The 22,103-nt window shown below is 43.2% G+C and overlaps 1 protein-coding gene across 2 annotated transcripts in view; it reads right to left on the bottom strand.

The window, feature by feature from the left end:
* The window catches only part of LOC109883354 (uncharacterized), a 43,312-nt gene that overhangs the window by 13,033 nt on the left and 8,176 nt on the right, over positions 1-22,103 (bottom strand). For both annotated transcript variants that reach the window (XM_031806679.1, XM_031806675.1), the window contains exons 2-5: positions 5,873-6,020; positions 5,488-5,595; positions 5,026-5,223; positions 4,624-4,801 (exon numbers count right to left, since the gene is read on the bottom strand). In XM_031806679.1, the coding sequence (XP_031662539.1) occupies positions 4,624-4,801; positions 5,026-5,223; positions 5,488-5,595; positions 5,873-5,983 (595 nt within the window). In that variant the 5' untranslated portion in view covers positions 5,984-6,020. The remainder of the gene's footprint in view (positions 1-4,623; positions 4,802-5,025; positions 5,224-5,487; positions 5,596-5,872; positions 6,021-22,103) is intronic.

The raw sequence follows: 22,103 nt of genomic DNA, 5'->3' as shown, positions 1-22,103 counted from the left end.
TTTTCAAAATAAAAGCCTGAAACTATGTCTAAAGACTGTTCACAACATGGGGAAGCCATAGGAAAATGAATCTGGTTGATATCCCTTTAAATGGAGGGAATGCATTCAATGGAACATGGAACATAGAGACCACTTCCTGGTTGAATTTTCTTCAGGTTTTCACCTGCAATATCAGTTCTGTTTTACTCACAGACAATATTTTGACAGTTTTGAAAACGTTAGAGTGTTTTCAATCCTAATCTGACAATTATATGCATATTCTAGATTCTGAGCCTGAGAAATAGGCAGTTAAATTTGGGTGCGTTTTTCATCCAAAAATCAAAATACTGCCCCCTACACTCAACAGGGTATTAATATAATAATGATTTGAATGACTGTAGCCCCGAGGGCGAGGCTAGTCATTTTAACAGAATGAGAGATTATATTGCATTGGTTGTTGGTACCAGACAGAACTGTATGAACACACAGTGACCTTCTTTTTTATATCTTCAGTGATATTGTTGATTAACAAACACGCCCCATAAAGAAAATGAGAATTAAAAACAGGTTCAGCCCCAGGTTCGACCGTGATCTTGCAGAGATACTCCAGCTCAAGAATTGCATTTGGCGAAAGGCTCGGCACACGCATACTCAGGCTGACTGGCACTCATTCAGGAAAATGAGAAATAAGTGCACTCAGGCTATCCGGAAGGCCAAAGTTAGTTTCTTTCAGGAGCAGTTCTCTCTCTGTGGGTCTAACCCCAAGAAGTTCTTGAAAAAGGTTAAAGACATGGAGAATAAACCCTCCTCCTCACAGCTGCCCATGTCCCTTAAAGTTGATGATGTGGTTGTTACTGACAAGAAGCACATGGCTTTAATCACCACTTCATTAAGTCAGGATTCCTACCTGACTCAGCCATGCCTCCTTGCCCGTCCAACAATTCCTCATCTCCCACAGCTGCTAATGCAACTAGCCCCGATGTTCCTCCCTCTTTTTCACCTGCCCCACTACAAAGTTTCTCCCTGCAGATGGTCACAGAGTCCGAGGTGCTAAATGAGCTCCTTAAACTTGACCACAAAAAAATATCTGGATCAGATGGTTTAGACCCTTTCTTCTTTAAGTTTGCAGCCTCTATAATCCTCAAACCTATCTCTGACCTTTTTAAGCTGTCTCTCCTCTCTGGGGAGGTTCCCATTGCTTGGAAGGCAGCCAAGGTTAGTCCTTTATTTAAAGGGGGAGATCAAGCTGATCCTAACTGTTATAGGCCTATTTCTTATTGCCATGTTTATCAAAAGTGTTGGAAAAACATGTCAATAATCAATTTACTGGCTTTCTTGATGTCTATAGTATTCTCTCTGGTATGCAATCTGGTTTCCACTCAGGTTATGGATGTGTCACTGCAACCTTAAAGTTCCTCAATGATGTCACCATTGCCCTTGATTCTAAGCAATGTTGTGCTGCTATTTTTGTTGACTTGGCCAAAGCTTTTGATATGGTAGACCATTCCATTCTTGTGGACCGGCTAAGGGGTATTGGTGTCTCTGATGGGTCTTTGGTCTGGTTTGCTAACTACCTCTCTCAAAGAGTGCAGTGTATAAAGTCAGAACATCTGCTGTCTCAACCACTGCCTGTCACCAAGTGTGTACCCCAAGGCTCGATCCTAGGCCCCACACTCTTCTCAATTTACATCAACAACATACAGTGGGGAGAACAATTATTTGATATATTGCCGATTTTGCAGGTTTTCCTACTTACAAAGCATGTTGTGGTCTGCCATTTTATATCATAGGTACACTTCAACTGTGAGGGACGGAATCTAAAACAAAAATTCAGAAATCACATTGTATGATTTTTAAGTAACTAATTTGCAGAGATCATACGTTTCCCGTAGTTGTTGACCAGGTTTGCACACACTGCAGCAGGGATTTTGGCCCACTCCTCCATACAGACCTTCTCCAGATCCTTCAGGTTTCGGGGCTGTCGCTGGGCAATACAGACTTTCAACTCCCTCCAAAGATTTTCTATTGGGTTCAGGTCTGGAGACTGGCTAGGCCACTCCAGGACCTTGAGATGCTTCTTGCGGAGCAACTCCTTAGTTGCCCTGGCTGTGTGTTTTGGGTCGTTGTCATGCTGGAAGACCCAGCCACGACCCATCTTCAATGCTCTTACTGAGGGAAGGAGGTTGTTGGCCAAGATCTCGCAATACATGGCCCCATCCATCCTCCCCTCAATATGGTGCAGTCGTCCTGTCCCCTTTGCAGAAAAGCATCCCCAAAGGATGATGTTTCCACCTCCATGCTTCACAGTTAGGATGGTGTTCTTGGGGTTGTACTCATCCTTCTTCTTCCTCCAAACACGGCGAGTGGAGTTTAGACCAAAAAGCTCTATTTTTGTCTCATCAGACCACATGACCTTCTCCCATTCCTCCTCTGGATCATCCAGATGGTCATTGGCAAACTTCAGACGGACCTGGATATGCGCTGGCTTGAGCAGGGGGACCTTACGTGCGCTGCAGGATTTTAATCCATGACGGCGTAGTGTGTTACTAATGGTTCTTTGAGACTGTGGTCCCAGCTCTCTTCAGGTCATTGACCAGGTACTGCCGTGTAGTTCTGGGCTGATCCCTCACCCTCCTCATGATCATTGATGCCCCACGAGGTGAGATCTTGCATGGAGCCCCAGACCGAGGGTGATTGACCTTCATCTTGAACTTCTTCCATTTTCTAATAATTGCACCAACAGTTGTTGCCTTCTCACCAAGCTGCTTGCCTATTGTCCTGTAGCCCATCCCAGCCTTGTGCAGGTCTACAATTTTATCCCTGATGTCCTTACACAGCTCTGTGGTCTTGGCCATTGTGGAGAGGTTGGAGTCTGTTTGATTGAGTGTGTGGACAGGTGCAGTTAATACAGGTAATGAGTGGAGAACAGGAGGGATTCTTAAAGAAAAACTAACAGGTCTGTGAGAGCCAGAATTCTTACTGGTTGGTAGGTGATCAAATACTTATGTCATGCAATAAAATGCAAATGAATTACTTAAAAATCATACCATGTGATTTTCTGGATTTTAGTTAGCTATGATAAAAATGACAGACCTCTACATGCTTTGTAAGTAGGAAAGCCTGCAAAATTGGCAGTGTGTCAAATACTTGTTCTCCCCACTGTAGCTCAGGCAGTAGGAAGCTCTCTCGTCCATTTATATGCACATGATAGTCTTATACTCAACTGTCCCTTTTCCAGATTTGGTGTTAAACGCTCTACAACAAAGCCTTCTTAGTGTCTCTGCCCTTAACCTTGTTCTGAACACCTCCAAAACAAAGGTCATGTTGTTTGGTAAGAAGCATGCCCATCTCCCCACTGTTGTGATTACTACTTCTGAGGGTTTAGAGCTTGAGGTAGTCACCTCATACAAGTACTTGGCAGTATGGCTAAATGGTATACTGTCCTTCTCTCAGCACATATCAAAGCTGCAGGCTAAAGTAAAATCTAGACATGGTTTCCTCTATCGTAAATGCTCCTCTTTTACCCCAGCTGCCAAACTGACCATGATTCAGATGACCATCCTACCCAGATGACCATCCTAGATATTCTTTACCAATCGGCCATCAGATTTGCTACCAGTGCTCCTTATAGGACACATCACTGCACTCTATACTCATCTGTAAACTGGTCATCTCTGCATACCTGTCGCAAGACCCACTGGTTGTTGCTTATTTATAAAACCCTCTTAGACCTCACTCCCCCCTACCTGAGACATCTACTGCAGCCCTCAACCTCCACATACAACACCCACATTCTGTTAAAAGTCCCCAAAGCACACACATCCCTGGGTTGCTCGTCTTTTCAGTTCGCTACAGCTAGCGACTGGAAAGAGCTGCAACAAACACTCAAACTGGACAGTTTTATCTCAATCTCTTCATTCAAAGACTCAATCATGGATACTCTTACTGACAGTTGTGGCTGCTTTGTGTGATGTATTGTTGTCTCTACCTTCTTGCCCTTTGTGCTGTTGTCTGTGCCCAACTATGTTTGTACCCTGTTTTGTGCTGCAACCACGTTGTATTGCTACCATGTTGTTGTCATGTTGTGTTGCTACCATGCTGTGTTGTCATGTGTTGCTGCCATGCTATTTTGTTGTCTTAGGTATCTCTTTATGTAGTGTTGTGTTGTCTCTCTTGTTGTGATGTGTGTGTTGTCCTATATTCTTATTTAATTAATTTGTATTTTTAATCTCAGCCCCTATCCCCACAGAAAGCCTTTTGGTAGGCCGTCATTGTAAATAAGAATTTGTTCTTGCCTAGTTAAATAAAGGTTAAATAAAATCAAAAAAAGATTTCCAAAACAGTACCGCAAGCAATGTGTGTTAACTTTCAGACCGGGAGTCGGGGCTCCTAACAAAACTCCCCCAGTAAAGAAGATACTATTGTCAACAGGAGCTAAATTAGTTAGCGTCTATGAATGGGGTAGATACCTGGTAACTTGACGGCACTGGAAGAAGGGGGGCTCCTGTATAGTTACTAATGTAAGCTTGGGCCTAAGCTATATAATCAATTTAAATAAAAAAATGTTTTGTGCTAAATACTATTTTGTGCTTCTAACTTTTTAAAGTGAATTTTAGAGCCCTGTATGGATTTTAGGGGACCTACCTCCTGGTTGTACCAAGCCCTTGAAGACACAGATGTTCTCTCCTCCACAGATCTGCTGGAGCACTTTCAGCTCGTCCTGCTGTGACCCTGCAGACCCCAGGTGACCAAGTGACCCCAGGTAGGTCATCGTCACGGTGACATTGGATCGCTTGGCCTCCTTCAATACCTTTAGGTTACTCTGGTACAGCAGACGAAGGTGAGATGTGATCAAAAAGAGAACATTTTCTCATATTTGTTTGAATGCATCTCAGTATCTCAGTTATGAGTCAGTCAGATTAGTTATCAAATCATTGTCACATGGGCCGAATACAACAGGTTAAATGCTTACTTACAAGAACTTAACCAACAATGCAGTTCAGGAAATAGAGTTAAGAGAATATTTACTAAATAAACTAAAGTTACCTGTTTGTTCTTGTTATAGTCTGCAGTTCTCTGTGAGCCTATGGAAGAGAAGGATCCTCTGCGTTCGCTGTACAGATAAGGGCAGGAAGCGCTCAGAGAGCCTCTGACTGAAGCCAGACTGGAGGCCTTGGCTGTGATGGCAGGGAGGTAGACATGTCCCGTCCCTCCTACCCCTGGGTGCGCCACTGGTTTATTAAGCTGTGAAAAATTGTCACAACCTGTTATGGTGAAAGTGAGTATTTTGACTATAATTAGTGTGGAAAGGATGTTTGATTATTTGTTTTGACATGTTTTGGTTGTATGTCCTTACTCCTTACGGTAGACTGGATTTGAATCTTTCAGACATGCACCTTCAAAACTGGAAGAACTGTCTGACCTATGACTAGGTCCGTCATAATGAGAATAAGACAGTAAATACAGAATAATACATTTTTAAAAATGATCTGTTTTATTGTCACATACACTGTAGATTTCCACACTGTCAGGGCTTTCCAGCAGAAGAAGCTTGCTCTTCCCACTGATGATGCTGGCAGCTACAGTCTTATTAGCATTTCCACATTGTGCTGGTTTCTGTAGGAAGATGTCAGGTCAGGTCAAGATTTTTCCATCTTATTTAACCTTTATTTAACAAATTCTTATTTAAAATTATGGCCTACCCCGGCCAAACCCTAACCCAGATGTTGCTGGGCCAAATTGTGCGCCACCCTATGGGACTCCCAATCACGGCCGATTGTGATACAGTCTGGAATTGAACCAGGGTCTGTAGTGACACCTCTAGCACTAATTAAGCACTTATTAAGATAAAAACTAAGACACATTTTCCCACCCTCTTGACATATGCACTTACAGGTGTGTCTCTGTCCCCAGCTTGAACACCCATGTAGAAGAGATCCTGAAGGAGACTCTGGCTGTGTCTTCTCATCCACCGCACAGACTCCTTCTGATATAACTCCATCATTGCTGGTTGCTGTTTCCCTTGTCTGCAGGAAACCACACTGTATCCAGACACAGAAATATCATAGTTTTGCCTAACTCTCTTATTATTAACTTTCAATTTTGAAGCTGGTCAAATTCACTACACAAGAGGAGAAGGAGATGAGATGCCATTCAAATTAGCATTGTCACTGACATGGCTAGTGAATTAACAAAAGGTGCTGTGTTTGTAATCTAATCTCAGGCCGTCATCTGCAAGACAGATAGGAGGAGTAGAGTTGGAACAGGAGGCAGCAGGCTGCCAGCATCCACACACACAGACATTCATCTAATTTGGCCCAGCGCTTAGGTTGCAGTATGCATGAATGACCACAGAATCAGATGTATGGTAACAGGTATTGACTGTAGGCTGCTCTTATTATGAGACACGACTAATAGCCCTGGACTTCCTGACGGGCCACCCCCAGGTGGTAAGGGTTAGTAACAACACATCCACCACGCTGGTCCTCAACACAGGGGCCCCTCAGTAGTGCGTGCTCAGTCCCCCCCCCCCCGTTCACTTATGACTGCACGGCCAGGCACGACTCCAACACCATCATTAAGTTAGCCGATGGTTTTCCTGATCACAGTTGTAGGCCTGATCACCGACAACGACGAGACAGCCTATAGGGAGGAGGTCAGAGACCTGGCTGTGTAGTGCCAGGACAACAACGTGATAAAGACAAACGAGATGATTGTGGACTACAGGAAAAAGAGGACAGAGCACACCCCCATTCTCATCGACAGGGCTGCAGTGGAGCAGGTTGAGAGCTTCATGTTCATTGGTGTCCACGTCACCAACAAACTAACATGGTCCAAGAACACCAAGACAGTCATGAAGATGGCAGGACAAAACCGATTCCCCCTCAGGAGACTGAAAAGATTTGACATGGGTCCTCAGATCCTCAAAAGGTTCTACAGCTGCACCATCGACAGCATTGGTTGCATCACTGCCTGGTAGGGAAACTGCTCGGCCTCCGACCACAAGGCACTACAGAGGGTATTGTGAACAACCCAGTACATCACTGGGGCCAAGCTTCCTGCCATCCAGGACCTCTATACCAGGCGGTGTCAGAGGAAGGCCCTAAAAATTGTCAAAGACTCCAGCCACCCTAGTCATAGACTGTTCTCTCTGCTACGGCAAGTGGTACCCGAGCGCCAAGTCTAGGTCCAAGATTTTTCTAAACAGCTTCTACCCCGAAGCCATAAGACTCCTGAACACTTAACCAAATGGCTAACCAGACAATTTGCATTGCCCCCCCCCACCCCACCCTTTCACACCGCTGCTACTCTCTGTTGTTATCATCTATGCATAGGCACTTTAACTTGTTGAGTGTAGGGGGCAGTATTTTGATGTTTGGATGAAAAACGTACCCAAATGAAACTGCCTATTTCTCAGGCCCAGAATCTAGAATATGCATATATATGTATAAATATGTATATAAATATATATAAATATGCAGATTAGGATAGAAAACATTCTAAAGTTTCCAAAACTGTCAAAATATTGTCTGTGAGTATAACAGAACTGATAATGCAGGTGAAAACCTGAGGAAAATCCAACCAGGAAGTGCTGTTTTACCTGAAAGCTCTCTGTTCCATTGAATGCCTTCCCTCCATTTAAAGGGATATCAACCAGATTCCTTTTCCTATGGATTCAACATGGTGTGAACAGTCTTTAGACATAGTTTTAGGCTTTTATCCTGAAAAATGAGTGAGAAAGATCCCATCGCGTCAGTGGATGGCTGGGTGCCAGCAGCGTTTTGCATGCACCAACAGAGTGGAGCAGACATTTTCTCTCTCTCTCCTATTGAAGAAGCTACAGTCCGGTTGAAATATTATCGATTATATATTGTAAAAACAACCTGAGGTTTGATTATAAAAAACATTTGACATGTTTCTACGAACTTTACGGATACTATTTGGAATTTTCGACCGCTCGAGCCTGTGGATTTCTGAACATAACGCGTCAACCTATTTTGGATATTAAAATCATCTTTATGGAACAAAAGGAACATTTATTGTGTAACTGGGAGTCTCATGGGTGCAAACATCCGAAGATCATCAAAGGTAAGCGATTCATTTTATTGCTTTTCTGACTTTCGTGACCAATCTACTTTGCTGCTAGCTGTTTGTAATGTTTTGTCTGCTGAGAGAGATGTCCTTACATAAACGCTTGGTATGCTTTCGCCAAAAAGCTTTTTTGAAATCTGACACGCCAAGCTAAACTGTGTTTTGCTATATTGCACTTGTGATTTCATGAAAATTAAATATTTGTAGTTTTCAGTTCTTTCCACAGATTCTCGATTGGATTCAGGTCTGGACTTTGACTTGGCCATTGTAACACCTGGATATGTTTATTTTTGAACCATTCCATTGTAGATTTTGCTTTATGTTTTGGATCATTGTCTTGTTGGAAGACAAATCTCCGTCCCAGTCTCAGGTCTTTTGCAGACTCCATCAGGTTTTCTTCCAGAATGGTCCTGTATTTGGCTCCATCCATCTTCCCATCAATGTTAACCATCTTCCCTGTCCCTGCTGAAGAAAAGCAGGCCCAAACCATGATGCTGCCACCACCATGTTTGACAGTGGGGATGGTGTGTTCAGGGTGATGAGCTGTGTTGCTTTTACGCCAAACATAACATTTTGCATTGTTGCCAAAAAGTTCAATTTTGGTTTCATCTGACCAGAGCACCTTCTTCCACATGTTTGGTGTGTCTCCCAGGTGGCTTGTGGCAAACTTTAAACAACACTTTTTATGGATATCTTTAAGAAATGGCTTTCTTCTTGCCACTCTTCCATAAAGGCCAGATTGTTGTCCTATGGACAGAGTCTCCCACCTCAGCTGTAGATCTCTGCAGTTCATCCAGAGTGATCATGGGCCTCTTGGCTGCATCTCTGATCAGTCTTCTCCTTGTATGAGCTGAAAGTTTAGAGGGACGGCCAGGTCTTGGTAGATTTGCAGTGGTCTGATACTCCTTCCATTTCAATATTATCGCTTGCACAGTGCTCCTTGGGATGTTTAAAGCTTGGGAAATCTTTTTGTATCCAAATCCGGCTTTAAACTTCTTCACAACAGTATCTCGGACCTGCCTGGTGTGTTCCTTGTTCTTCATGATGCTCTCTGCGCTTTTAACGGACCTCTGAGACTATCACAGTGCAGGTGCATTTATACGGAGACTTGATTACACACAGGTGGATTGTATTTATCATCATTAGTCATTTAGGTCAACATTGGATCATTCAGAGATCCTCACTGAACTTCTGGAGAGAGTTTGCTGCACTGAAAGTAAAGGGGCTGAATAATTTTGCACGCCCAATCTTTCAGTTTTTGATTTGTTAAAAAAGTATGAAATATCCAATAAATGTCGTTCCACTTCATGATTGTGTCCCACTTGATGTTGATTCTTCACAAAAAAATACAGTTTTATATCTTTATGTTTGAAGCCTGAAATGTGGCAAAAGGTCGCAAAGTTCAAGGGGGCCGAATACTTTCGCAAGGCACTGTAAATGCATGGAACTGGAACAACCATTCCCTAATGGGTGCAATAAGTCTAACAGATTGGATAAATACAAAGAAATATGCTATTTATCTTTGTGTAGCGTAAGTTGAATTAATCAATGTACATTCGTAGCCAACAGTTTTGAGAATGACACAAATATTAATTTTCACAAAGTGTGCTGTCTCAGTGTCTTTTGATATTTTTGTCAGATGTTACTATGGAATATTGAGGTATAATTACAAGCATTTCATTAGTGTCAAAGGCTTTTATTGACAATTACATGAAGTTGATACAAAGAGTCAATATTTGCAGTGTTGACCCTTCTTTTTCAAGACCTCTGCAATCCATCATGGCATGCTGTCAATTAACTTCTGGGCCACATCCCGACAAATGGCAGCCCCTTCTTGCATAATCAATGCTCTGAGTTTGTCAGAATTTGTGGGGTTTTGTTTGTCCATCCGCCTCTTGAGGATTGACCACAATGGGATTAAGGTCTGGGGAGTATCCTGGTCATGGACCCAAAATATCGATGTTTTGTTCCCCGAGCCACTCCACTTAGCCACTTTTGCCTAATGGCAAGGTGCTCCATCATGCTGGAAAAGGCATTGGTTGTCACCAAACTGTTCCTGGATGGTTGGGAGAAGTTGCTCTCGGAGGATGTGTTGGTACCATTCTTTATTCATGGCTGTGTTCTTAGGCAACATTGTGAGTGAGCCCACTCCCTTGGCTGAGAAGCAGCCCCACACATGAATGGTCTCAGGACGCTTTACTGTTGGCATGACACAGCAGTTATGGTAGCGCTCACCTTGTCTTCTCCAGACAAGCTTTTTTCCGAATGCCCCAAACAATCGGAAAGGGGATTCATCAGAGAAAATGACTTTAACCCAGTCCTCAGCAGTCCAATCCCTGTACCTTTTGCAGAATATCAGTCTGTCCCTGATAGTTTTCCTGGAGAGAAGTATCTTCTTTGCTGCCCTTCTTGACACCAGGCCATCCTCAAAAACTCTTCGCCTCACTGTGCGTGCAGATGCACTCACACCTGGCTCCTGCCATTCCTGAGCAAGCTCTGAGCAAGCTCTGTACTGGTGGTGCCCCGATCCCGCAGCTGAATCAACTTTAGGAGATGGTCCTGGCACTTGCTGGACTTTCTTGGGCGCCCTGAAGCCTTCTTCACAACAATTGAACCGCTCTCCTTGAAGTTCTTGATGATCCGATAAATGGTTGATTTAGGTGTAATCTTACTGCAATCTTACTATCCTTGCCTGTGAAGCCCTTTCTGTGCAAAGCAACGATGACGGCACGTGTTTCCTTGCAGGTAGCCATGATTGACAGAGGAAGAACAATGATTCCAAGCACCACCCTCCTTTTGAAGCTTCCAGTCTGTTATTCGAACTCCAGCCTTGTCCTCGTCAACACTCACACCTGTGTTAACGAGAGAATCACTGACATGATATCAGCTGGTCCTTTTGTGGCATGGCTGAAATGAAGTGGAAATGTTTTGTTGGGGATTCAGTTCATTTGCATGGCAAAGAGGGACTTTGCAATTAATTGCAATTCATCTGATCACTCTTATAGAGTATATGCAAATTGCCATCATACAAACTGAGGCAGCAGACTTTGTGAAAATTAATATTTGTGTCATTCTCAAAACTATTGGTCTCGACTGTACATGCAAAAACACAACAAACAAAAAAGGTATTGAGACATAAATCTAACTGCAATAGAGCATGCTGGTAAATATGATAATGATGGTTTTGGGCATGGTTTTGCAGACCAGCTTGACCAGCTAGACCATGCTGGACCAGCATAGACCAGCATGGACCAGCTTGGTCACCAGCATCACCAGTTTGGCCAGCCTAACCAGCTAGACCTTGCTGGTCAGACCAGCTTGACCAGCTATGTATACGAGTGATGGGCAACAGGCCCACGGATCAGATGGGGTCTCAAATTACTGTTGAGAGTTAGTATAGCAGAATACACAAGGTGCAATTTCGAAATTTGGTTATGCATCAGCATCTTCTCTCTTGTTTCACTACATGACCAAAGGTTTGTGGACACCTGCTCGTTGAACATCTCATTCCAAAATCAAGGACATTAATATGGAGTTGGTCCCCCCATTCCTGCTAAATCAGCCTCCACTCTTCTGGGAAGGCTTTCCACTAGATGGAATATTGCTGAGGGGACTTCCATTCAGCCACAAGAGCATTAGTGAGGTTGGACATTGATGTTGGGCGATTAGGCTGCTCTGTGCAGGCTAGTCAAGTTCTTCCACACCGATCTCTCAAACCATTTCTGCATGGACATTGCTTTAATGCATGGGGACATTGTCATGCTGAAACAGGAAAGTGCCTTCCCCAAACTGTTGCCACAAAGTTGGAAGCACAGAATTGTCTAGAATGTCATTATGTGCTGTAGCATTAAGATTTCCCTTCACTGAAACTAAGGAGCCTAGGCCGGACCATGAAAAACAGCCACAGACCATTATTCCTCCTCCACCAAACTTTACAGTTAGCACTATGCATTGGGCAGGTAGCATTTTCCTGGCATCTGCCAAACCCACATTCATCTGTCGGGCTGCCAGATGGTGAAGTGTGATTCATCCCTCCAGAGAACTCGCATTTCCGCTGCTTCAGAGTCCAATGGCAGCGAGCTTTACATCACTCCAGTCAATACCTGGCATTGCACATAGTGATCTTAGGGTTGTGTGCGTCTGCTTTGCCATGGAAACCCATTCATGAAGATCCTGACTAACAGTTCTTGTGCTGATGTTGCTTCCAGAGGCAGTTTGGGACTCGGTAGTGAGTGTTGCAGCACTCGGCGGTCCTTTCCTGTGAGCTTGTGCGGCCTATCACTTCACGGCTGAGCCATTGTTGCTCCTCGACATTTCCACTTCACAATAACAGCACTTACGGTTGATCAGGGCAGCTCTAGCAGGGCAGAAATTTGATGAACTGACTTTTTGGAAAGGTGGCATTCTATAACGGTGCCACACTGAATGTTACTGAGCTATTCAGTAAGGCCATTCTACTGCCAATGTTTGTCTATGGAGATTGCCTGGCCGTGTGCTCGATTTTGTACACCTGTCAGCAATGGGTGTGGCTGAAATAGCCGAATCCAATCATTTGAAGGGGTGTCCAAATACTTTTGTATATATTGTGTATGAGTCACTGACTCAAATGTTTGTCTAGCCAGCTATCTAAAATACCGACCGAGGGGCCCCCATTGATTTTGTTAGTCACTCTCACTCAGATATAGGAAAAACTGCTAACATTTCTCTCCACCCTATGGCAAAATGTGTAGAATTGTATGAAATTGGCTGTGAAATTGCTAAATGTTCTCTCGCCACATGGCGAAATGTGTAGAATTACAGCAAACTTGCTTGAAAACGCCAAGATTGTCTCTACGCCCCATGGCAAAATGTGTAGGATTGCAGGAAATTTAAAATATTTTGTTAGCAAGGCGAGGGGGCCTCTAAAATGTTTTGCTAGCATGGTGAGGGGGCATTTTTTCAGTTAGAGCCCCAAAAGGCCTCTGACTACATATGTGGGTATGGATGTGGGTACGCATACCCACGAGCCACTGTGGCTCCTCATGACGAGTTCATTTTTTTTGTGGCCCCCACCCCCATCAAAGTTGCCCATCCCTGAGTTAGAACATGCTGGTCAGACCAGCTTGTCCAGCATCAGACCTACACAGACCAGCGTGGACAAGCTTGAAATGTATGCTGGTCTATGCTGTGGTCTTTTGCAGGGAGAGGAGGTTTGGTCGCTGATACCTAGGAATAGTATTATGTTGACGTACTTGTTTATGTCAAACACGTTTTACCTTACACATTTTTGTGAATGATTTATGACAAGTGTCACAGATCTACTCATCGTGTGTCAATATTGATTTGAAAAGTCATACAAGCATACATGACCTATATTCAATGGTGACTTACAAGTAATTGGGCTTTACTCACTAACATCTCCCATTCCCCAATAACCTCTGCTGTAAAACAATAAATACCAATCTAACTCCTACCATCAATGATACAGATTCTACTATTACAGCAACTGTAATTGGAACAAACCACAAATAAACAGCGGTCTTACCTGTTATCTTGCAAAAAAAAGTATATATCTGTATTTCCAGCTCAGCCAGGTAAACTCTCCCTCCAGGTAATCTGATACCCATCCACCTGTTGATCTCCTGTTCTTTGCTCCCGTCTCACACTACACCACTGACAGTGACACCTGAGCAGCTGACAGCTTTGACACCAAGTCACAGTGGTTCCTCATGCATCTTTAAGCATCCTAACCTTATGTCCTTCTGTCTCTGCCATAGCTATACGTGCTGCTACTCACATGGGCTGTCCATTATGGCTCTTACCTGTTTCTTTGTTGCATTGGTCCACTGTGTTGTTATTTGCAGAGGTGTCTGGGATATTTTGGCATCAACTGTGGTTAATTCATTTAGGCATTGGTGCGGGGCATCTTAAGTGGCCACTACTGGGTATACGGCTTCTGTTGCTTGTGAAATGGATTTTATAGTCTTTATTTAGACCATTTTCATGTGTGAAAACATAGTAGTTCCGAATAGTTTCGTAGAGTTTATATTGTGATTAGGATTTGTGATCTTTGATAGTCTAATCAAGTTGATGTCTTACAGTAGGTAACCCTACTGTATATGTGAGACTCTACTATTCTTAAACTTGTTTGCTTCATTAAAAACAGGAAACTCGTATATCAACAGAGAGCTCTCTAAGGCAGAATCCCATAGGATAACACCAGATGCATTTACTTGGATTCATATGGTTTAGACATTTGAACAGAAATAACCCGTATCTTGATATTACAGTATCTCCATAGAGATCTCCTCATCTCTCCCTCACTGCTGTGACCTGCTGTGAGCTGTGTAAATGCTGCTACTGTACAGGACCATTCAGCCATCATCTGGCATCCAATTTGGCTCCAAACATTCTTTTGGTTTCTTATGCTCTGTGCTGTTCAAAGTGATCCTGGAGCGACTGGGCCCCGGTTTCTGATCGCCTGCTGGATCCATTACATCCATATAAACAGATAGGGGCCTGTGGGTTGTGCTTGGCAGGCCTGTATTTGTTTTCTGCCATTCTCACTGAGGCAATGTGTCAGTTTATGGAGCTACTGTCCGTACACTCCTGCTCCCCAGCTTCATGGGGATGCATTATGTGAATAGTGCATTATATTTAACATATTTAATGTAACTTTATTGAGACCTAGGTCTCTTTAGCAAATGAACCCTGTATAATAAAACATAAATATACACATTATACCCAAAATATACAGTGCATTCAGAAAGTATTCACTTCCATTCACTTTTTCCCAGAATTATGTTACAGCCTTATTCTAAAGTAGATTCAATTGTCCTCCCTCCCTCCCTCCCTCCCTCCCTCCCTCCTATCAATCGACACACAATACCCCATGACAAAGTAAAAACAGGTTGACATTTTTGCAAATGTGCCCTTTCCCAGATCTGTGCCTTGACACAATCGTGTCTCGGCGCTCTATAGATTATTCCTTTGACCTCATGGCTTGGTTTTTGCTCTGACATCCACTGTCAACTGTGGGACCTTATATAGACAGGGGTGTGCCTTACAAAATCATGTCCAATCAATGGAATTTACCAAGTTGTAGAAACATCTCAAGGATAATCAATGGAAACACCTGAGCTCAGTTTCGAGTCTGTCACACCCTGATCTGTTTCACCTGTCTTGTGCTTGTCTCCACCCCCCACCAGGTGTCTCCCATGTGTCCCTATTATCTCCTGTGTATTTATACCTGCATTTTCTGTTTGTCTGTTGCCAGTTTGTCTTGTTCTGTCAAGTTCCCGTGTGCTAGTTTTTGGTTTTTCCCCAGTTCTGACCATTCTGCCTGCTGTTCTGCACCTTTTTGACACTGCCCTGGATTACTGACCTCTGCCTACCCTGACCTGGTGCCTGCCTGCCGTTCTGTACCTTACTGACAATGACCTCTGTCTGCCCTTGACCTGTCGTTTGTCTGCCCTCTGTTTAGTAAATAAACATCTGTGATTCAAACGGTCTGCATCTGGGTCTTATCCTGAGTCATGATTGTCTCATAGCAAAGGGTCTGAATACTTATGTAAATAAGGTATTTCTGTTATTATTTTCAATACATTTGCAAAAATGTCTAAACCTGTTTTCGCTTTGTCATTGTGGGGTATTGTGTGTCGATGAGGGGGACAAATGCATTTGATCCATTTTAGCATAAGGCTGTAATGTAAGAAAATGTGGAAAAAGGAAAGGGGTCTGAATACTTTTTGAATGCACTGTATATACACATTAAAATACAAAAACACAGTCATGGGAAGCACAAAATTAAACATCACAAATCACCCAGAGAAACTGTTACATTCCTCCACATATAAGTGCCCAATCAATACTTTAAATTGCCCGAATGGCACCAGAACCTCAATGCTACATGTGTTTTGAATTTTGTTCCAATAATAAGGTGCATTAAAACTAAAAGCAGAGACCCTAGGATCCTCAAGCGTTAACCAATCCTGTTAACGGGCTAGGCAACTCAGGTGTCTATACTTCAACAGCAAATAGATAAGATGGAAGTTAATGAAGTAGGGCCTTGTAAATGAGAAAGGAGTAATGTAAAGATCTACTGGTCTTTAGCAAAGTCCAGCCAACCTTTTGATACAGGATGCAGTGATGATTATCAAAACTGTCACCCGTAACACAATGAAGGGCACTATGGTAGATGGCATCCAAAGGTTTAAGAGTAGTAGTAGCTGTACTTTGATAAATAATATCACCATCATCAAGAACAGATAAAAAGGTTGACTGAATAATCTGCTTCCTACTGATTTAGAGAAAGGCACCGTCTCTTTCTGTAGAAAAAGCCCATTTTAAATCTTAGCTTCTTAACTATCTCATCTGGATGTTTTTAAACGGCAAATCCATATCACTCCAAATACCTAAGTATGTATATGCGGGAACACGTTAGATTAGAGAGCCATCTAATGAGTGGGATGCATTATCATAGTCATATGATAGAATGTAGAATAAAATAGAAAAGACTAAGTGTCAAGTACAATAAGTGAGTCAGACCGCAACACAGTGTTGAACAGCTGGATTCCATAAAAGTAACAGCCATACTATTGAGTGTTGACGTTCTGAACATTAACTACTGTTTATATATATTTTTTTTAAATGACAGTAAAGCAGCTGTTAAATCCCAAGCCAATAAACAGAGGGGAATGGGTTTAATCACGCAATGCATTCGTAGTTTAGTCATAGACAGAAGGATAATCTCCTGTATTTCCAAGACTTCACCACTAGAGTGCAGAAGAGGACCCAATTTACCCAGCTAATCCCCATCATCTCTTCCATTTACTGTGGAGTCTGGCTTGTTCCTTGTTATCGTTGGCTGTTGTCCCTGACCCTCATTGTGCTTTTGTATTCTCCTGTGGCTAACTATCTCTCTCTGTTGTGCTGCATCATCTGTTTCTGCTGTTGACACCACTAAAGCACCTTCCCTTATTGCCGTTCAATGCCAGTTGTTGACGGATAGTTAAACTGATGTAATGTGTGGGACTGAGACGTCCCACTGCTCTTGTACCCGCTGCTGTTGTACTTGCTGTGCTGTTTTCTGATGTAATGTGTGGGACTGAGACGTCCCGGTGCTGTTGTACCCGCTGCTGTTGTACTTGCTGTGCTGTTTTCTGATGTAATGTGTGGGACTGAGACGTCCCGGTGCTGTTGTACCCGCTGCTGTTGTACTTGCTGTGCTGTTTTGTTGTTAATTTGTTCTGTCGTTTCATTCTCAACCAGGATTTCTATGGAACACAGCTTGGGTCTTTACATGTCAAAAAAGATACACGTCAAATAACACTATTTGACGTGTCAAATCAGCTTGTTGACCAATCAGGACCTGAATATGACTGCACGTCACATAATAATTGAATGCGTTCATACATTTTTTTCTGTATTTTTTTCACATTGATTACACTATCACTCGTATTTCATTTGTCACAACGGTTCATCGTTAAGTATTCTATGATGCCTGTAAAGTTGCCTCGCGCACCTACAGTGCTGGTCATTAAAAAAAAGCTAGTCAGCTCATTGGATGAAAACAATGTTCTTCCCAAAACAGATGTTGGCATTTTTAGCTAATGTCGTCTGATCACGATATGTTCCCCGATATATCGTGCATCACTAGTTTTTGGTATCTTTTAGTTGTCACTATATTAGACTAAGCATAAGTGATTTGATGATGTTGAAATGTTAGAATTGAAATGATGATGGAATAGTGGAGGCCACTCTTGTTTTCTTTGTGACTTGCGGTAACTCTCCATGGTTCTAAATCAATAGTTGTTTAGTGGTCTCAGAAAATGCTGGAAACATTGACCTGCTTGACCATGCTGTAGGTCATGTAAACTGTTTGTTACATCCAATATGCTTTGTGGATTTCACCAGACAGAGGTTTCTCTCCGGTGTTGTGATGAAACAAAGGTGTGGTTGGATTTATTCTGCCACTGTGTCTTCTTATTGTCACGGTCTTAAGGCCTATACAGTACAGTCGGAAAGTACTCAGACCTCTTGACTTTTTCCACATGTTGGTACGTTACAGCCTTTTTAGTGGATTAAGTGGATTAAATAACACATTTTCCTCATCAATCTACACACAATACCCCATAATGACAAAGCGAAAACAGAAATACCTTGCTTTCATAAGTATTCAGACCTTTTGCTATGAGACCCGACATTGAGCTCAGGTGCATCCTGATCATACTTGAGATGTTCCTACAACTTGATTGAGTTCACATGTGGTAAATTCCATTAATTGGACATGATTTTGAAAGGTACACACCTGTCTATATAAGGTCACACAGTTGACAGAGCAAAAACCCTGCCATGAGGTCGAAGGAATTGTACGTAGAGCTCCGAGACAGGATTGTGTCGAGGCACAGATCTGGGGAAGGGTACCAAAACATTTCTGCAGCATTGAAGATCCCCAATAACACAGTGGCTTCCATCATTCTTAAATGGAAGAAGTTTGGAACCACCAAGACTCTTGTTAGAGCTAGACACCGAGCCGAACTGAGCAATCGGGGGAGAAGGGCCTTGGTCAGGGAGGTGACGAAGAACCTGATGGTCACTCTGACAGAGCTCCAGTAATCCTCTGTGGAGATGGGAGAACTTCCAGAAGGAACCATCTCTGCAGCATTCCACCAATCAGGCCTTTATGGTAGAGTGGCCAGACGGAAGCCACTTCTCTGTAAAAGGCACATGACAGCCCACTTGGAGTTTGCCAAAAGGCACGTAAAAGACTCTCAGACCATGAGAAACAAGATTCTGGAGGAAACCTGGCACCATCCCTAAGGTGAAGCATTGTGGTGGTAGCATCATGTTGTGGAGTAGCATCATGTTGTTTTTCAGCAGCAGGAACTGGGAGACTAATCAGGATCAAGGGAAATATGAAAGGAGCAAAGTACAGAGATATCCTTGATGAAAACCTGCTCCAGAGCGCTCAGGACCTTAGACTGTGGCGAAAACAGGACAACGACCCTAAGCACACAGCCAAGACAAAGCAAGAGTTGCTTCGGGATAAGTCTCTGAATGTCTTTGAGAGGCTCAGCCAGAGCCCGGACTTGAACTAGATAGAACATCTCTGGAGAGAACTGAAAATAGCTGTGCAGTGATGCGAGGATCTGCAGGGAAGAAAGGGAGAAGCTCCACAAATACAGAAGTGCCAAGCTTGTAGCATCATATACATGAAGGCTCAAGGTTGTAATCAATTCCAAAGGTGCGTCAACAAAGTATGGTGTAAAGGCTCTGAATACCTATGTAAATGTGATACTTCAGTTGTTTTTTTATACATTTGCAAACATATTTGCTTTGTCTTTATGTGTAGATTGCTGCGAGAAAAAAAAAATATTTAACTAATTTAAGAATAAGGCTGTAACGTAACAAAATGTGGAAAAAGTCAAGGGTTCTTAATACTTTCTGAATGCACTGTAAATCATGGTCACAAGGCATGTGAACTAATATTGCGTTGATTCGATCCCCATAGTAAAGTGAAATGTTGATAGTGTGAAATGTTGATTGTAACTAATAGGGAAAACTCTAGAAAATCTTGTGCTTCTATGCACAGGGTGATATTTCTTCTGAGCGGACGTCCACGGGAGCTGCGCGCCTGCGTACGTGTGCAGCTTAGAGGGAACATCGTTGGGTGGGTTTGTATGTATGTGTTGGGTTTGTTGGATTTTATACCTCCTAATGGCAAGTCTGGTTGTGGATTTGTTTTTGTTTTAAAGCAAACAATGTAGACCGTAAATACAGAAAGACCCATGCCAATACAGTAATCCGAGACGAAATTATATATATATATATATAGGCTCTGATTAAGATATTGTGTGACAGTGTGAAATATAGTGGACATTACAGCAAATTATATAACCCTGTCAGGTCGATACTGTCTCTAGATGAGATCAGCTGTCCTTGATCTTATAAGATGGTTGTACTGTGCACTGGACTGTATGTTCCCTGGACTTTACGACCTGCAGCTGCAGATATCATTCCTCTCCTTCCATCTTAAACCTAACCACACTCCCATCATTTTTCCTTGCCCCTCCTTACTGATGTCCCCCAGCCCTCCTGCTCCTCAATGTGCAGGGGGGGCAGTTAGAAAGTTACAATATTCTAAAAGGGGCTTTACGACTTGCAGATATTGTTTCCTCTCTTTGCATCCTCATCAACCTTCTAGTCCCTGCCTCTTCCATTGCAGTCCCCCAACACTCAAGGGGTCCTAGGTGTGTTCCAATATTCTGAAATGGGGTCACACAGTATATCCAATTCGTGGGTCCACCTTGACCGAGAAATATTCGAAGGTGAGAGCAAAATTGAGGTAAACCAGCTGGGCTTTCACCTGTCCAGTTCTTTTAAACCAGTGTGGACTATAACACTTGAAAGAAAGCCACCTTAGAGTGTTAGACACAGCCCTTGTCTCCATCGGACTCCACTGTCCCATTGTTCCCCTTTAATTACCCTCCCCTGCTCCTCCCCATTGGTTGTGAGGGGGTCTTCTCCTCTCACAGGCTACATCCCAAAAATGGCACTCTGTTCCCTTTATACACTGAGTGTACAAAACATTAAGGACACCTGCTCTTTCCATGACAGACTGACCAGGTGAATCAAGGTGAAAGCTATGATCCATTATTGATGTCACTTGTTAAATCTAATTCAATCTGTATAGATGAAGGGGAGGAGAGAGGTAAATTAAGGATGTTTAAACCTTGAGACATTTGAGACATGGATTGTGTATGTGTGCCATTTGGGCAGTGAATGGGCAAGATTGAAGTACATTTAAACGGGGTATGGTAGTAGGTTCCAGGTGCACCGGTTTGTGTCAAGAACTGCAAAGCTTCTGTGTTTTTCATGCTCAACCGTTTCCCATGTATATCAAGAATGGTCCACCACCCAAAGGACACCCTGGGACTAAACACCTCCCTCTGCAACTGGATCCTGGACTTCCTGACGGGCCGCCCCAGGTGGTAAGGGTAGGTAACAACACATCCGCAATGCTGATCCTCACACAGGGGCCCCTCAGGGGTGCGTGCTCAGTCCCGTCCTGTACTCCCTGTTCACTCATGACTGCACGGCCAGGCACAACTCCAACACCCTCATTAAGTTTGCCGGTGACACATCATTGGTAGGCCTGCTCACCGACAACTACGAGACAGCCTATAAAGAGGAGGTCAAAGACCTGGCCATGTGGTGCCAGGACAAAAAAACTCTCCCTCAATGTGATCAAGACAAAGGAGATGTTTGTGGACTACAGGAAAAAGAGGACCGAGCATGCCCCCATTCTCATTGATAGGGCTGCAGTGGAGCAGGTTGAGAGCTTCAAGTTCCCTGGTGTCCAAATCACCAACAAACTAACATGGTCCAAGCACACCAAGACAGTTGTAAAGAGGGCACGATAAAACCTATTCCCCTTCAGGAGACTGAAAAGATTTGGCATGGGTCCTCAGATCCTCAAAAGTATCTACAGCTGCACCATCGACAGCATCCTGACTGGTTGCATCACTGCCTGGTATGGCAACTGCTCGACCTCCGACCGCAAGGCACTACAGAGGGTAGTTCGTACGGCCCAGTATATCACTGGGGCCAAGCTACTTGCCATCCAAGACCTCTATACCAGGCGGTGTCAGAGGAAGGACCCAAAAATTGTCAAAGACTCCACTGGCTACCTAGACTATTTGCACTTGAATAACTCCACCTACGTGTACATATTACCTCAATTACCTCGACTAACCGGTGCCCTGCACATTGACTCTGTACCGGTACCCCCTGTATATAGTCTCGCTATTGTTATTTTACTGCTGCTCTTTAATTACTTGTTCTTTTTATTTCTTATTCTTATTCATATTTTTAAAACTGCATTTTTGGTTAGGGGCTTTAAGTAAGCATTTCACTGTAAGGTCTACACAATTCTTTCAACTCTTTCGACACATTGTAGAGTCCATGCCCATGAATTGAGGCTGTTCTGAGTTCAAAAAGGGGGGGGGGGCAACTCAATATTAGGAAGATGTCCCTATGTTTGGTATACTCAG

Source organism: Oncorhynchus kisutch, linkage group LG3 (assembly GCF_002021735.2).
Source record: "Oncorhynchus kisutch isolate 150728-3 linkage group LG3, Okis_V2, whole genome shotgun sequence".
NCBI lineage: Eukaryota > Metazoa > Chordata > Actinopteri > Salmoniformes > Salmonidae > Oncorhynchus > Oncorhynchus kisutch.
Note: the sequence above shows the minus strand (reverse complement) of the source record. Positions and strands in the feature narration are given on the sequence as shown.